General features: G+C 48.7%; 1 protein-coding gene across 1 annotated transcript in view; it reads right to left on the reverse strand.

Annotated features, from left to right (window-relative positions):
* Positions 1-16,666, reverse strand: part of LOC111149742 (protein tyrosine phosphatase, receptor type J) — a 165,077-nt gene extending 148,411 nt beyond the window's left edge. Inside the window, exon 1 of the mRNA XM_022506988.1 lies at positions 16,317-16,666. Coding sequence (XP_022362696.1) covers positions 16,317-16,577 — 261 coding nt within the window. The 5' untranslated portion in view covers positions 16,578-16,666. The remainder of the gene's footprint in view (positions 1-16,316) is intronic.
* Positions 16,667-17,913: the final 1,247 nt, after the last annotated feature.

A 17,913-nucleotide genomic window follows, 5' to 3' on the forward strand; every position in this document is an offset into this window, starting at 1 on the left:
GCTTCCCCCCACCCCCCCACTCTCTGCCTGCCTCTGCCTACTTGTGATCTCTCTCTCTCTGTCAAATAAATAAATAAAATCTTTTTAAAAAAATCTGTACATCTGTACTTTTTTCATTAGAGCAAGCTAAATCCCACACCTGAGGATTACTATGATTTCCCCAAATACACACACACACATACACAAACACAAACATTTAGGGCTGTCATGACAAAAGGTAAAAAGTTCATAACTGGAAATAAGATAGTACTAGAAGGCAGTAAACCCAAATTCTAGTCAACTGTAACTTGGGGGAAATACAAGCTTTGTGTCAGGGCTGTTCTTTCCACTCATCCCCTTCAACAAACGTCTTTTGGTGACAGGCTCTGCTCCAGGCGTAAGGACGGAGCCAGGCACCACACAGAGAGGGACCTTACCTCCTGAAGCTCAGGTTCCAGGGTGTGGGCAAACAGAACAAGGAACTACGAACAGTTTCAGGCGGTGATAAGGACAGAGGACGTGAGGCAGGACAGCGGGATAGGGGGCTCTGGGCAAAGGCCTAAGAAGCAGCCAGGAAGACGTGGGGAACACTGCCATGAGGGCCCCTGAAAGAGACAGCAGGCACGTTCCCGGGCCCACAGCATGGCGGCAACTGGAGTGGGAAATGAGGAGGCTAAAAGGGGGTGGGTGGATGAGACACATCGGAGGGGAGGGAGGGGTCTGCTCACACCCAGACCTGAGCTTCAGGGCCTCGCAGGCCACCACCTGCCTGGGCTGATACTAAGTGTGACACGAAGCCACAGGGGGTTTCAAGCAGAGTTTGTGGGACAGGAAGAGTCTCGGCGTGAGAGTAAAAGAGCCTCACATAGGGCTGGCACTTCATAAAGGGTCCTTCTCCCTGGGTTTCCCCGTCCTCATGCCACTAACCCTCTGTAACCCTGGACAGTTGTGCCCATTCTGGCTTCTGTTTCGGGGAAAAAAAGGGGGGGGGTGGTCAGTAGTTCTCAGCCCAGGCTGCACATTAACACCATGTGAAGAGTTTGAAGAAAAACACTAATGAGCAAGGCTGGGGATGGTGTGCCCACCCACCCAGATACTTAAATCCCATGACTCAGGAGTGCGGGCATCGATCAGTATTTCCTAGAAGCTCCGCAGATGGGGGCCTGTTGAGAAGGACCCACTTAGAGGGGCTTCTAAGGCCTTCTTCCCCCTCAGGGGTGTAAGCACTACCCAGGAGGAGTGCCCAAAGACACAACGTGCTGCTTTTGGGAGAGCAAGTTCCTCCTCATTGAGGACACGCAAGCAAAACTCACGTTCTCAGGGATGAAATTCAAGAATCAGACACCCTTCAAAGATCTATTCCGAGGGGCAGGTGGGTGGCTCAGTTAAGGGTCTGCCTTCGCTCAGGTTGTGATCCCCAAGTCCCGGGATAGAGCCCTGAGCTGGGCTCCCTGCTCAGCGAAGAGTCTGCTTCTCCCTCTCTCTCTCTGCCCCTGCTCATGCTCTCTCTCTAATACATAAATAAAATCTTTAAAAAAAAAAATTTTTTTTTTTCCAAAAAAGATTTTGTGATTTTATGACTTGCTAGGTGACACACCAGTGAGCAAGTCCTAAGCCCCAGAGAGCAAATAAACAGCAAGGACACCGCTCCTTGCCTTTCTTGTGGCCACAGCAGACATCACCAGTTGATCCCAGCACCCTCTCCTGCTGAGCAGGCCAACCCCACTGATCGGACTCTCCCTTCTATGCAGGACCCCACGTAGCCACTATCAATCACTTGCAGATGGACACAAACTGGAACCCATTTGTCTTCCCTGGCCTAATGTCTCAGAGTCCTTTCTCACTCTCAATGATCCTTTTTATCTTCTTACCAGTAATGATTACCTACCAAGTTGCCAGGCAGTGTGCTTAGCTGGTTTGAGGCCAGACTATGAAATCACGCATTCCATTCCTGACTCTCATACTCTCTGTCCTCCCCAGGTGACATCCCGAGCCAGACAGCTGCACCCCCAAACATTTACCGTACAGGGCCTGAGACAGACCGTAGATGAGATCAGGGCAAGCCAGTGCTATTCCTGGAAAAACTCATGGGAGCTGATGTCCTGTGCTATCACTGAGTCGCCCCAAATGGGACACTGTGTGTGTGTGTGTGTGTGTGTGTGTGTGTGTGTGCACGCGCGTGCACCAGGCGCCATGCTGGGAGCCTCCCCATGCATTTTCTTGTGGAATCGAGATCCCCAGCCTCTGAGGTGTTTACTGTCCCCATTTGGCATATGAGAAAATTCAGGGCTTTGAAAGCATCGTGTTGCTATTGGTCACAAAGCCGGAGAAGATCCTGGAACAGCCACATCCCTGGCTCTGGGCAAGTCCTTTCACCTCTTTGTTGCCTCCTCTCTACAACAGACGCGACCACCGATCAACACAAGGGTGAAAGGAGGGCCCCATACACAGTGTAGACAGTATGGTGGACATTGCAGAATAACGGGCTAGGATCCGGGTAAAAGAAAATGGAGCCCCAGACAACAGGATGTCCAGACCAGGTCTGACCCACACGGACTTGGGAGCGCTGGAGTGGCTTCACAGAGTGCTGTTTTCCTGAAAAGCTGTATGCTCGCTGAGTTTTCCGAAAGCCAATTTTCTTTGCCGCTGGCTGGCCGGCATCACCAGGGAGTTTCAGTGGGTTTCCCAGGTTTCTCCTCCTGCCTCATTCCTGCTGGTGTCTCCTCCCCAGCTCGGACAGAATTATCTCTAGGTTTATGCCCTGGGGCCTAAAAGCTGAAAATTGCTCCAGGGAGCTGCTGGGAGGGGGAAATTGGCAGTGCCTCTCTTTGTAATGGGATCTCCCTTTGACTGGGTCTATCTCCGGTGTGGAACTTGGCACGTTTGAGCCTCTCCCTCAACCTCACATACCCAGCTGCACACCTACTGCATTAACACTGGCTTCTCCCCCACCCTGGAGAGAGAGGATGGGAATAATGTCAGTTATCCCCATTTTACAGGGCAGGAAACTGAGGCCGAGAACACAGGGAGTGATGACGCATAGGAATGAACCCCCAGGTGCCAAGACTCCTTGCACAGTGCTTCCTCTCCCACAGTATCCCTAAAAACTCTCCCTGAGCAAGCAGAGAGTCAAATGTGAGCCCTCTCCTGAGACCTAGCAACCTGGCTGTCTGTCCCATCTGTAAAACTCTGGTTCGTGGATACCTACTATCACTGGGAAGGCGGATCAGTTACCAACAGGATCTCATGGAAATGGAGGGACAGCAAGCCCCCACTACTGAGACTGCCAGGTACTGGCAACCTAAACCTTTGCTTCAACACAGGCACTGCCCAAAGCCATGGTTCTCAACCAGGACACAGTCCCCCTCAGGGGACATTTGGCACCATCTGAAGACATTTTTCATTATTACAAGTGTGAGTGTGTTTTGGTGGGGGGAGGGGTGCTTCCAGCATCTAGCAGGCAGGGATGTCACTAACCATCCTACCAAGCACAGGACCATCCCCAAAACAACAAATTTAATGGGGCCCAAGCATCCATAGTGCTGTGGTTGAAAACCCTGGTTTAAAGGAAAAGAAGGCCTCACTCACCCCGACCACACTCTCAAGGGCAAAGCTGAAATGCCAAATTCCAGGGGAGAGCAAAGGCTAAGTGCTACACACATATCTTCCAAAAGAAATCAAAAGACTGGTGGCAAACTCAGTGGTCAGAAAGAGGCTGAGGGTCTAAGTCCCACCCCAGTACATTTATCCTCTCTTTATTATTTAATAAGTGTGCTGAACAATTCTCTGTAATACGTACTTTATTTTATGGACCTCCTATAACAACCTGAGAGCTGAGTCCTATTATTATCACTATTTTATAGTTAAGAAAATTGAGGCACGGAGAGGTTCTAACATGGTCAAAGTAAAACAAGGAATTCCCACCCAGGCATCTGTCTCTAAAGCCCTGGGTTTTAACCATTGCATTATACTGGCTCGGTCCAATGAACGAGCCCAGAGTGAGACTATCAACAAAGGTGACTTCATCCTGCCTGAAGTCCACTATCATAGGAACAGACTCCCAGCAGCCAGGTACAAGGAAGCCAAATTGGAGGTTATCATTGATGTTACAGAGGCCCAGGTCTGAGCTATGAAAACAATTTCAGTATCAAGTCTAAACTCTAATGAGAATGCAGGATCAGAGAACAAGGAAAGAGATCGTTTTGGGGGAGAATGGTTTGCAGGATAAGATGAGCCTGAGAAACAGGCTGAGGCGTGAAATCAGAAGATGAGCATTTGATGATGAGACCGAGCTGTATGTAGCAGGTGTACAGCAATGGAAGAGACATGAGCTAGGCTGGAGAGTGGTAGAGTTCAAAGATGAGCTAGTGCTCAGTAAATAATTCCTGGAGGAAGAATTTAATGAGCGGGGATGGTCTCACCAGCAAGGAGAAATGGCCACCAGGACCATTATTCTCCTCCAGGAAAGGCTGGCTTTGGTTGGTTGTACGGGATCTCTCTCTTCTCTCATGATCTCCTGCTCTAACTTAACTGAAATCATTCTCTTCTAGAGACAGTTGTGATTCAGAGGATAGAAGAGCATCTTCACACAGGCCAACATGTCTTAAGGAAAAGCTCTCATGCTTACATCCCCCACAATTTCTCCTCACGCAGTGGGATTTGGTGCCCATTTTAGATAATACTCTCAGGCATCAAGGCTCACAGAAGTTGAACACCTTCAGAGAAGGTCTCCTCAAACCTTGGGAACATGGCAACTGCAGCCCCAAAGTCAGGAGATGTTGTGTTAATGAAGAGGGGTAATTGGAAGTGAAAAGAAAAGGAGCTGCCAAACATCACAAACTGGACTCGGTGCCTTACACTTCCCTCCCTTAACCCTAATACCTCATGGTCTGGCAATCGTTATCACTTTCCAGATGATACAACAGGTTCCAAGTAGCTTAAGCACCTGGGCAGATAGAAGAGTGTGGATTTTGACCCATCCTTCTGCTAATACCAAAGGCCATACTCCTCTTCTTACAGGACCCTCTTAAGTCATATGTGCCCAAGTTCAAGCTCTATGAAACCCAAATTCACTCACAACAGTAAGACCAAGACTCCAACAAGATGCCATTATGTCATTTATTTGATTGGGGCCAAGGCCACAAAGTTTCAAGAAGTCTTTATCACAGATGGTTCCAAAATCCAAAATCCATAGCGAAGACTATCTTATCTTTTGTGGCTTTGGGAAGTAATTTACTTCTGCCACGTCATGACTCTGGGCAGCACCCATCCCACAGAAGACAGCCCTCCTACATTTGAGAACTGCCCTCACACCCAGCTGTCCGTGCATGTAAGCAGTCCTGTTTGGATCCCTCTTGTACCCCCAAACAAGCCCACAACCAGCTGGCTGAGGTACGTGGCCACGGACCAGGTCATAACTCTTGGGGCCTCAGTTTCCATCTCTGTACCTACATCATAGGATTACACAAGTTCATACGTAAAAAGTGCTGATGATAATTCATAATCAATATTCAGCCTGTGGCACCTGCTACTGTTATTTCTATAATCTCAATTTATCCAAAGACAACCATCAGAGATGTGTTCAGAGATTGAATCCCAAAGTCATCTGAATAGGGTTGATCGTGGCAAAAAAAAAAAAAAAAAAAAAAAAAAAGTCAAAAACGAACTGGAAGATTAATCACAGGAGAAATGAGATAAGGAACCTCTGTAGAGGATGCAACCGCTAAAAGTTACCAAGAGAAAAGAACATCTCCAGGCAAAGGAAAATGTTCACAATATATTGTCACTACTTCGCAAACTGCCCCCAAGAACAGACAGGAGAGTGAACTCACATCCCCAGAAACTGAAGATTTCTTTATGGTTGCTGAAAAGATTCTGGATGCAAATCTCACATCTAATCTACAATATGTCCATATTTGTTTGTTTCCAAAGAATATTAGAAAATATTTCCCACTAAGTAAGAGTGATACTCCAGGAAAAAGCCTCATGTTTATGCTGTAGCTTTCTGGGGTACCCCTAGGGATGCATTTGCCCCCTCCATTGTAATACACACACACAAATATAAGTTACAAAACATGTCTAGCAGGTAATCCTATTTTAGGATGGATGGATGGATGGATGCATGGGTAGGAAGGGAGGGAGGGAAATAAAGGGAGGAGGGAAGGAGGAAGGAAGGAAGGAAGGAAGGAAGGGAGGGAGGGAGAGAGGAGGAAAATAAAAACATAAAGAAAAAATTACCATTAAAAATAGTTTAGGGGAGTGGAGATTACAGATAATTTTGCTTTCTTCTTTTATTTATCTACGTTTCCAATTTTTTTAATATAAAAAAATGACAACCTAAACTGACTCACCTGGGAATTAAATCAACCCCCTCTGGATGAGGACCCTCCAGCCAAGTGGGGTCTAAGGGCCCCCAGAGCATCAGCATGAGGTCCTGTGCAGATCAGCATGGGTGCAGTGAGGGCAGCACAACCTGGAGGTTAAAATTCTGGGCTGTGAGGCCAGGCAAGGCCAAGTGTGAGTCCCCACTAATCACCAGATGGCTGATGGTCCCTCAGAACTTCGGACCCCCCAAGATCTGCTCCTAAGTTCTCAGAGTACATGACACAGTAGGCAGGAAAGGTTTGCTTTCTACCTAACCCATTAACCAAAGAACACAAAGCATAGCCAATAGCTTGTGCTACAGAGATGTTCTTCAGAGGCGGTCCCCCTGCAGTTTCCAGAAAGGCAATTACTTAAGAGTAGGCCCCCTCGGTTTCCAGTGGACCTGCTCCCTTCCTAGGGACCACCCTGAAAGCTGGTCCCTCTTGCACCAGCCACTGTGAGACCCTGTTCAGCTACATTTGGGGGCATTTAGAGTGCATAACTGGGGACTTTATACTGGTTTCCCACCGTCTCTGGAAACAAAAGCCACCCCCACCCCTCTCCCACATCTTCTGCCACTCTAAGGCCTATCCTAGCAGCTTCCAGTTTCTGGGCCAATGCTGAAAGCCACAATAAGAAATTCATACTCTACGCACTTCAGCTCACATACGCACAGAGTATATGTAACGGAAACAAATTTCATGACACAACACTTACCTTTTCTACGTGCAGTAAACCCTGAAACTCTCTAGTCCATCATTCTTTAATGCTGCTCATAACTTATTAAATTGGTTTTACGGCCCATGGTTTTAAACAGACTGCTTTCCAGCAGATAGATCTAGGTTTTGGTTTTCCAAACTTCGCCCATGTTCTGGATCATATTAGGTGGAACCATGTTTGAGGGCCAATAGTCAAAGGACGAAAAATAATATTTCATAAGGTTCAACCTAAAAGTATGTGCCTCTTGTACACTGATTCTAAATTTAATTAAGCTTTACAACTAGGCTACACTATGTGCAAAAGACAGATGACACCTGAATTGGACAAGTCACTTAGAGACAGACTGAGCCACACCTTAAGTGGGAAGGACAGGGGCACCTGGGTGGCTCAGTTAAGGGTCTGCCTTCAGCTCAGTTCATGGTCCCAAGGTCCTGGGATCGAGCCCCACATTGGAGAGCCTGCTTTGCCCACTACTTGCTGCTGCTCATCCTACTCGTGCTCGCTCTCTCTCTCTCTCTCTCTCTCTGTCAATCTCGCTCTCTGTGCCAAATATTTATTTGACACAGAGAGAGAAAGAGAAAACAAGCAGAGGGAGTGGCAGGCAGAGGGAGAAGTAGGTAGAGGAAGAAGCAGGCTCCCTGCTGAGCAAGGAGCCTGATGTGGGACTCGATCCCAGGACTCTGGGCTCATGATCTGAGCAGAAGGCAGACTATAAAATCTTTTTAAATAAATAAGTAAATAGTGGGAATGACTCACAGGAATGCTGTAAGCTCATATATGCTGAAGAGCTTTGTAACCTATAAGGTAAACGTAATTTTTTAAATCTTTCTAAGAGCTAATTTATGCCAGTACCCCCAGCAAAATAAGATGATAAAACAACAGCCAACATCTTTTGAGGGTTTATTTCAAGCTAAGAACGTGTTATGTGGATCCATTTAATCTGTATTTTTGTTGTCCCCATTTTCCAGATGAGAACAAGTACAGCTCTGAGCATAAGAGTTCTTGGAGGAGTCAGGTCTGTCCGACTCCCAACTGGTAGGCTAAACTCTACCCACACCGAGCTCCCTGCAGCTCTCTGTCTCCGGGCTCAGGAACAGGACTGCCAGCAAGGTCCGCTTCCAGTGGGTAAGGAAGAGCACCTATGACACAAGGACATGAGAAGAAGGCGGCCCTTGGGCCAGAAGCAGGAGCTGCAGGACCGCCTTGCAGCTATAGAAACCAGTGGTACAGTCAGGACAGACTCCCCTGCTCTCCCACCTCCTGCAATTAGAACCAAGGATTATATCTTTACTTTTGATTGGTGGTATTAAATAACTCCTCTTGGCCCAGCAGGAAAGGTACCCGGAGCAGGGAGGCAGCCACCGCCAGAGCTGGCCAGGTCACAGAACAAAGAGAAATGCTCAAGTTAATGCAAGCAGAACCCTGTTTTTTAAAGACCAGGGTCAGGGACGCCTGGGTGGCTCAGTTGGTTAAGCAGCTGCCTTCGGCTCAGGTCATGATCCCAGCGTCCTGGGATCAAGTCCCACATCAGGCTCCTTGCTCATCAGGGAGCCTACTTCTCCCTCTGCCTCTGCCTGCCATTCTGTCTGCCTGTGCTTGCTCTCTCTCCCTCTCTCTCTCTGACAAATAAATAAATAAAATCTTTCAAAAAATAAATAAATAAATAAAAATAAAGACCAGGGTCAGTAGTCCTATGCTTCTTGGTGGCTAGGACCACCCTGGCCACTCTTCAGTCATACCTTGTGGTCATTTAACCTAGATTAATTATATTCACTGTCAAAAGAGAAATGTAATTTGTTTCTTTTTTAAGATTTATTTCTTTATTTGAGAGAGAGACAGAGCAGGGGAGGGACAGAGGGCAGGGGAGAGAGAGAAAATCTCAAGCAGACTCCCGCTGAGTGCGGAGCCTGATGCAGGTTTTGATCTCACAACCCTGAGGTCGTGACCTGAGCCGAAACAAAGAGTCAGACACTTAACTGACTGAGCCAGCCAGGTGTCCTGAGATACGTAGTTTAAATTATGCTATCAGGGAAGCGTACATGGCTCCACATTATACATTTGAATACATATATATGCATATGTGTGTGTGTAAATCTTCTATTGTGGACTTAATCTCTTAAATCCAATTTAAAAGATTCTGTGGCACAATTTCGACAAGTCATAATTATGGCCATGTGCCCTAACTTGAAAATCTAACTCTTGAGTAAATGGAATATTCTGTTAAATATTGTTCTATTTCTGTACCCATTTACTAGGAACTTTGACATAAAGCAATCTCAACTTATCCAACTACCCTGTGTGAGAAGTACTATTAGTATTACTAGCATTTTAGAAATGTGAACACCAAGGATCAGAAAGGTTCAGGTACCTGCCCAAGATCACAGCTACTTAGATGGGAGAGGCAGGGTTCCAACCAAGCAATCCAGTTCCAAGCTCTATAGTCTCTTCACCATCCAGGGATCTTATTTATTTCTGAGTCCCTGAAGAACAAGGGCCACATCTAAAATAGTTGGAAAATACACATATTTCCAACACAAATGAGAGCCATAGTACTAACTTCTTTAATTTCCAAAGACCCTGTACAAATCAATAACAAAATGGCAATCTTTTTTCTTTTTTTTAATGAACAGGGAGTTAGCTAGAAAGTAAAGAAGGAAGGAAGGAAGGAAGGAAGGAAGGAATGCAGATGTCCAAAACATAGGAAAAAATATTCAACTAATTCAAAGATATAAATAAAAGTAGCAAGATACAATTTTTCACCTCTCAGACTGGCACACATTTAAAAATTTAACAATCCTCAGGGCGCCCAGCTGGCTCAGGCAGTAAAGCATGCAACTCTTGATCTCAGGGTTATGAGTTCAAGCCCCACGTTGGATGCAGAGATTACTTAAAAAAAAAAAAATTTAAAAGATTAAAAAAATAAAATTTAATAATCCTCAGTTCTCAAACCTGTGGGTGGGTACAGGCAAACTGGGGCAATGTTTCTGGAGGAAACAATTTAACAACAGCTATCAAACTTTAAATGCATGTACCCTCTAATGCAACAATCCTAAAATTAGAAATTTATTCTATGGATATCCTTGTGAAAGTGACAAGAAATAGGCACGAAAGACATTCTCTGAAGCATGATTTGTAAAAGGCTTGGGGAAGGGGCACTAAAAACAGTTAAAGTGTCCCCTGATAAGGGCATGGTCAAATAAATCATGGTAACTTCACACATCAGAATCCCAAGCAGTCATTTAAAAGAATGAGTTAAAGCTGTCAGTAAAGGTATTAAATAATCTCTAAAATAACAAAGTAAATTAAAAGGCTAACTAGACTACAATATAGACATAATGTTTTCAATGTAATTTTTTTAAAAGATTAATGCAGATACATGTATCATTACAAAGAAACATTTTTCCTCCTGGAAGGAAACCAAGGATACCCACAGTGATTACCTCTGAAGAAAACTGATATTTTTCTAATGCTATACAGCTTTAGATTGGAGGGTTTTTAACCTGAGAATCCTAGGCTGTTTCAAAAAGTCTATGAAACCCTTGAAATTGGATACAAAGTTGTAAATATGTGCATTCCTTTTAGGGAGAAGATACTTCCCTTTTACATACTCTGTAAGGGTCTCATACCCTCACCTCACCCCCCGGAAAGATTAAGAACCACTGTGTTACGGACTCCACGCTGGTGCTAAGTTTTAATATTCACTCACTTATTTACCCAGAAGCCATGAAATAACACTGGGCTGGGGCCCGGCGCAGGCACCCAGAAAACCACCACCCATTCCTGCCCTGGAGAAGGAGATAGTTTGGAGCATAATGACAACATTGTCTGCTCAAGACTCAGAAATGGCAACAGGGCACAGCTTTCCTCTAACAGGAAGAAGGAAAAGTGGAACTGAAAATTATTTGCATGTTTAAAATTAGACCTTCTGTGGGAGCTGACACTACTTCGCTTTCAAAAGGCCCCCTAATCCACCGTTTCAGTCCCACCAGCCCCTCCACCCAGGCATTTATACATGTCATGAAAATTCTGAGACAATGGGATAACTACAGTTATCACTAATAAGGAAGTAATAACAAATTTCCTACAGCTCCCATCCTCTGCAGGGTCACCAGGAAAGCCATAGGAGGCAGTGACAAACTACAATGGACTTCTCTCGCCTGAGATACCTGCCGTTTCCAGGGATCTCGACTTAGAGACCCCCTGCCCCCACTCATCCCTGTCAGGGGTGCGGGAGGTGGAGGACAACGAGGACATCACACACACACAGCCTGTATCACAATTGTGAGTGGCTGGCTGGGGGTGATCAGAGTAACCTCTCACTCCCAAGGCCTGTAAATCACGAATACAGGCTGCCTGCTGTGTGCCCAGTACTTCCTAAACTTAAGCAATTTTTCACCTTTACATGTTTGCCATAACCATATCATCATTTCATAAATAGGTACCCAGTATTTTTCTTCAGATCAGCTTTTTATTAAACATAAACAATTTATATGCCAAGATACTACAGTTAGCCTCACTCTACCTATAAAATCATGGACATGTTATGCAACTTACTATTTTTTTATTAATATCCCCTAAAATAAATAATTCTTAACATTTAAAAAAAAAAAAAAGGTTTTGCGACTGAGCTAAGTTTACCGTGCATGCCCACAGGTGACACTCTGTGAGAAGCGCCTGATAAGGATTTGTTATATGAACTAATGTTGTGAAGCCCCACTTCTCCCCAAACAACAGCCGTAGCCACAACCTTAGAATCGTGCCTTAGATTTCATGTGGCAGTTCTTCTTCTATCATATTTGCTCCTCTTCAGCTGCCCAGGGAAGCAGGAAGTGTTATCCCATTTTCCAGATAAGGAAATGAGAAGTCACCGAGGTTAAGGGACTTGCCCAAGTTTATGCAGCAACTAAGTGGCAGAGCGAAGACCCGAACCCAGGTCTTTCCACTCCAGACCCTGGCTCCACTAAGACTCAGGCTCTCAAAGCAAGACGAGCAGGAAGGAGGTACCTGGGTTGTCCGTATCACAAACAGAGCAGACCCTATAGAGTACAAGATGCAGAAAAGCCAAAAGGACTCCCTGCCCCATCAGGGTTCAGAACCCACAAGCCCGTTCTTCACCACAAGTCTGTCCTCTGTCTCACGTGCACACTGAAGACCTTCTCTAAAATACATGACTTTGTACAGCACGGGACAGTAAACGGGGGCAGTGAAGGCATTATGCCTGGCTCTACCGAATCCTAGTTACAAATGGTGGGTAAGCACAGAAGCCCAGTTTTCTCTCAGATAAAATGGGAACATGAATAGCACCTACCTTTTAGTATTTCTGAAATGGTCAAATGAGATAATGCATTCAAACCCTGACCACAGTTATCTGCCACGTATAACGTTACCTATTAATTATAATATTACCAGCAGCGTGAGGTTAAAGAGGAAATATACAGAAAATTGCCTCTTACTCTGCACTCAAAATAATTCCCTTGGCCAAGCAGTAAATGGACTAAGAAGTAATTGTGGGCCATGTGTGGGCTAAACCCAGGCCTACAAGTCATCCAGCAACTCTACCTCGGCCTCAACCCCAAGCAAAAAATTACTTTTGGGAGCTAAATAACCTCTTTGCTGACCAAAATTGTTCACTCAGGAGCCAGGATTCTCCCTGCTCAGGAAAGCTTGGGGATCCGTGGTTGTCTTCATGGTGGGGCTCAACTTGAAATCAGCTCAAAGTCACAGTCTAACCATAAACCAGCCTGCTCTGTTTTCTTAAACTGTCTGCAAACAAAACATAATTGTTTGGCTTTTCCATTGTTGTTCTGAAGCAAAACAAAATATTTAAAGTCACCCATATGACATTTTAACAAGCAAATTTAAGAGGAGTCAACATATTTTTTGTAGTCTGGATGAAGCAGGTAGGTAAGCAGGCTTAAGAATTGGCTATTATAGATCACAGACGCAAACACTTATTATTCACCAGGAAACAAGAAAGCAAAGAAAAAACAAATCCAAAACACTGTAAGACCAACAAACAGCTATCGGTCACCAGCTTCTTTCTTTCTTTCTTCCTTTTTTTCTTCTTTTCTCCCCCTCCCCCCCCATTTTAAAGCAGCCAGCTATCACGCTATTTCTTAAAGATCTGTCAGGACTATTTCCCAAGAAAAGGAGGGGAGGGTGCCCGGGGACAGGACCGTTCGGTCACATTGCCTAAAGCATACACATAAACCAAAATTAGTGTGCAAAAATGCTACGAGAATGGGTGGGGTCGGACACTTCAACTAGCACTGTCCTCATGTTGGAATCATCTCTGACAGTCCTTCCTGTCTTGAAGAAGGGGAATGAGATGCCAGGGTCAAAAATGGCTTTTCCGCCCCTACTAAGCACTGGAACTTCCAGCATCTCCTCTCTTCAGCCTCCAAACCCAGCCCTATTAATTCCCTCACAGAGCTGTGTCTTTTCCATGCCTTGTCCATTTTTTTGACCTGCTACAGTTGATTCCATTTAACACACACACACACACACACCATCCAAGCTTCAGAAAACCAATCAAATGTTAGGGAGGCAGCCTGATATCTTCATCCACATCTCCTAAATACACAAACTTCAGAAATCTCAAGTATGACTTCCAATCTCAAACATGTTTCCTTTTGAAAAATTCAATTTATACCTACAGTATAGGGCTTACCCAGTGAGGTAGGGCTACACCTATAGTTAAAAGTAACAGCAAAGGGGCACCTGGGTGGCTCAGAGGTTAAGCCTCTGCCTTCCACTCAGGGTCCTGGGATGGAGCCCCACATCAGGCTCTCTGCTCAGTGGGGAGCCTGCTTCTCCTCCTCTCTGCTTGCTTCTCTGCCTACTTGTTATCTCTGTCAAAAAAATAAATAGGGGTGCCTGGGTGGCTTAGTGGGTTAAAGCCTCTGCCTTCTGCTCGGGTTATGATCCCAGGGTCCTGGGATCGAGCCCCGAATCAGGCTCTCTGCTCAGTGAGGAGCCTCCTTCCCTTCCTCTCTCTCTGCCTGCCTCTCTGCCTACTTGTGATCTCTGTCAAATAAATAAATAAAATCTTAAAAAATAATAATAATAAAATCTTTAAAAAAAAAGTAACAACAAAGTAAAACATGGCAGAAGAAGGAAAAAAAAAAAAGAGAGAAAGTATCATGAAAAGACTAGGCAGAGGCAGGCAACACAAGTTCCAGTCCCAGCTCCTGCACTGCCTTGCCAGGTGACCTCAGCCTGATCGCCGTGTTCTCTAGGCCTCAATATTCTCACCTAAAAAATAAAGGGTTTGGGCTATCTTGAAAGTCTGGTCCAGCTCGAAAATTCCCTGAAGTAGCCACTCTCAAAATGAACTGTCAACTGTGGATTTTGAAAACGCTTTTTCAGAGGGCCTTTTAGATTTCCTATTTTATAATGTATCCCAAAATGAGAAATAAAGAGTTGCCTTGAGTTTCCACAGAACACATTAGAGAGGAAGGAAATATCTGAATAGGGGACAAGCAGAGAGCAGCAATTTGCTACTGAAATACAAGGAAGGATTGGGCAAGTAATCAATTTACCCCAGACATTTTTTCACTGATTCAAAGCATAGCTAGCAACCACCATGGACAAAGTAAAAACATAATATAATAAAAAATATATGTGTGTCAAATTAAACTAAAAATAAATGAAGAACAAATATTTCTTTAGTATAAACTTTGGTCCAAGAGATCTTCAATTATGAGGCAATTTTCTTTTTAATCTCGTAGACTGCTCTATGTGAATTTCCTTACAGGGACAGGGAGAAGGCGGTCCATACACACTGTCTTACCGTAACCCCATCTGGACACCTTTTAATGTTTACAAAGCTCTCTCAGACATTAGCCAGTGGACGCTCCTCAAACAATTCTTGGGGGCAGGTGGTGTTAGCCCACCCTACAAACGCTGTTAAAGAAGGTGTGGGAAACTGAAGCCGGGCCCTAGAGCTAATTGAGTGTTTTCTGCAGGAGGAGGTCACACTGCCTTCCAAGGTCTGCTGAAGAAAACTGGGAGGGGAGGTGTGCACCCAGAGCAACTCTTTGGGTGTGAAGAGTTCCTACAGCCCCCAGGCCCCAGTTCCCTTATCCTGCTTGCTAGGCTTCTTTGCGGCCCCAAGGATGGTGTTTCTGCTCTCAGACAATCCACTATCCGTGCTTGAAAAGTTTTCCCTGAAACCAGGTTCCATCCTTAGCCAATAACTCATTTCCCAGGCTTCCAACATTATCTCCTTAGAGCTGTTGTTTGTATAAAACAAGCGAGATTTTCATTAACAAAATGCACAATAGGCGTATCACCAGGCCACTTTCGACCGCCGGTGCAGCACCCTGGCAGGCTCCTAGAAGGCTGTGAAGACGAACCCGCTTGCTCAGCTCCCGCGACCAGGGCTGGGTGATTCTGCTCTTTCACTTCTCCCTCTCAAGTTCCCTATCTGTGACATGGGAACGACTCCCAGCTGCCCAGCCTCAGCCCCAATGGGAATACTACGAAGGGGAAACGGCGCTTTCAGAAAGGTCGGTCGCCAAAATGCCAGGCACAGCAGTATCTGAAAAGCGAAGCTAGAAAACAGGGCGGTGCGGGGAGAGCCTGCGCCCACAAAGCACGAAATAAACGCCCAGGGAAGCAAGCAGCTTCTCCGGGAAGGGGACCGTCGCCTTGACGAAAGCTTGCGAGGGGCCACCTTTCACCGGGCTGGGGACTCCCCCCCCAGAAGCGGTCCCCTCGGCCCGGAGGGCCAGCGCCCGGCCCTGCCCCGGCTCCCCCGGCCGCCGCCGCTGCCGGTCGGCCCGGCCCCTCGGGCCCCTGCAGGCCGGGTCGGAGGTCGGCCGCGCTCGGCCAGGCCGGCCCCGCTCCGCGACGAGAGCCCTTTGCAAACACGCCCCCTCCGGCCGCCGCGGGCGGGCTAACCGGGCCCGCGCCGGCCAGATGTGACCAGCTCCGGGAAGGGCCGGGCCAGAGACGGCCTGGAGCCAGCGCGGGGGCTTCCACTGGGAGGCCACGGGCACCCCGGGACCCCGGATCCCGCCGCGCTGGACTGGGCAGCCGGGGCAGGGGCTCGGTCGCCGGCGCGCGAGGCCGGCTGGGTTCCTGCGAGCCCCCTCCAAGAGGGGGGCTCGGAGCCCTCGGGCCCCTCACCACCTCCCGCGAACCCCACCGACAGGGCACACCGGGGCAGGTGCAGGGGATGCCAGTCCCGCCCCCCCCCTTCGTGTCCGCCCCCCCCCCACCCCCGCTCCCGGGCCCACCCGGCCGCTCACCTGGCCCAGGCGCAACAGCAGCAGCAGCGGCGGCAGCGCCCAGCGCAGCCCCGGCGAGCGCGGAGGCGGCCGCGCCTCCCGCGTCGCCCGCTTCATGCCCCGCGCGCCCTGGAACGTGCCCGGGACGCGCGAGTCGGGCCCCGCCGTGCGCCCGACCCCGGGCGCCCTAGTCGCCGCCTCTAGCCGCCGCCTCCTCCTCCTCCTCCTCCAGCCCGTCCGCCTAGTCCCCGCTCCGCCCGCCCCGGGCTTCCCCGGGGACATGGCAGCGGCGGCGGCGGCGGCGGCGGCCACACGGCGGAGCCTGGCGCGCCTGCCGCGGGAGGGACGCGTCCCTGGGCGCGCAGGGGCTTCGCGGGGCGGAGCAAGCGGCGCCCACCCCCCGCGCGCGGCGCCCTGATCCCGGCTTCTGCGGCTCCGGCGGCTCCTGCTGCCTCCTCCGCGCGTCATGCGGCTCGGGCTGCAGGGAGCCGCGGCGAGCGCTCAGCCCCCTCCCTTCCCCTCCCCCTCTGAATATTCATCGCTTCCTCCCGCCGGGCCGGCCAGGCGGCTGCAGAGCACCGCGGCCCCTCGCCGCCCTCCCGCTACAGCCCCCGCCCCCACCCAACCGGCCCGGCTGGCGGGCGGCGGGGAGGGGGCGGTGGCGCGCCCCGCGCGCGCCCTGGCGGCTCCCCTCCGGCGGGCAGAGGAAGCGCCCCCGCCGTGCCCGCCCTCTCCGCGCAGCCCTCCCACATTCCTGGGGCTCGGGACCCGAGACCCGCTCCGCGGCTCTCGCGCAGCGCTAGCCGGTACCCCGCGGTACAGGCGTCCCAGCCTCGGCTCCGCTCCGTGGCCCGGGGTTTGGGTCACCAGCTGTTGACCGGGATCCCTGCCGAGGGCACAGCCAGGCCTGCGTTTAGACAACGATCCAGCGAAGGCCTGCTAGACCTGCCCGGTGGGTGGGCATGGGGGTGAATGAACCCCTGAATTGTAGGAGACGTGCTGTGTGCTGTGTTCTCCCCGCCCCCATCCTCCCCGGCTGAAAGGCAGAGAGCGGGCACGGGACCCGGTCGGGTGATTGGGACCCCGGCTCTGGCGTATGGCAAACCTAGCTCTGCTAGTAACTAGCTGTGTGACCTCGGAAGCGGCATTTCACCTCTCTGGACCTCTCCGCTCATCTGCGGAATTAAATTAATATAGTACCCGTTTAGGGAGACCCGACTGACAATTACATGAAATAACGGCAGAAAAGTCTTAAACCCCGGGCATGACACATAATGGGCCTCAGTAAGCATTCGCTCTTCCCGCAGCTTTCATCACATCATCGAAGAAGACCGCGAGCTACAAGGGGTTCAAGACGACTGTAGGTGTTACTACTATGCCAGTGCACAAAAGAGAAAACTGAGGATCTGGGAGGCGAAGCCGGTTGCCCTAGGAGAAGTAATGAGAGAAAGGGCCAAGCCAAGGAGTGCTGGGGAGGGAGAGATGAATTCCAACCAGGAGGAGAGGTGACACCTGAGCTGGGCTTTGAAGGATGGGTTGAATTTCACCGGGCAGATGGGGGGGGGCAGGGTCTCAGGAAGTGGGAGCAACTTAGCAAAAAACAGGAGGCAGATGCTTT

The sequence above is a fragment of the Enhydra lutris genome, unplaced genomic scaffold, assembly GCF_002288905.1.
Source record: "Enhydra lutris kenyoni isolate GAN:26980312 unplaced genomic scaffold, ASM228890v2 scaffoldscaffold22, whole genome shotgun sequence".
Classification (NCBI taxonomy): domain Eukaryota; kingdom Metazoa; phylum Chordata; class Mammalia; order Carnivora; family Mustelidae; genus Enhydra; species Enhydra lutris.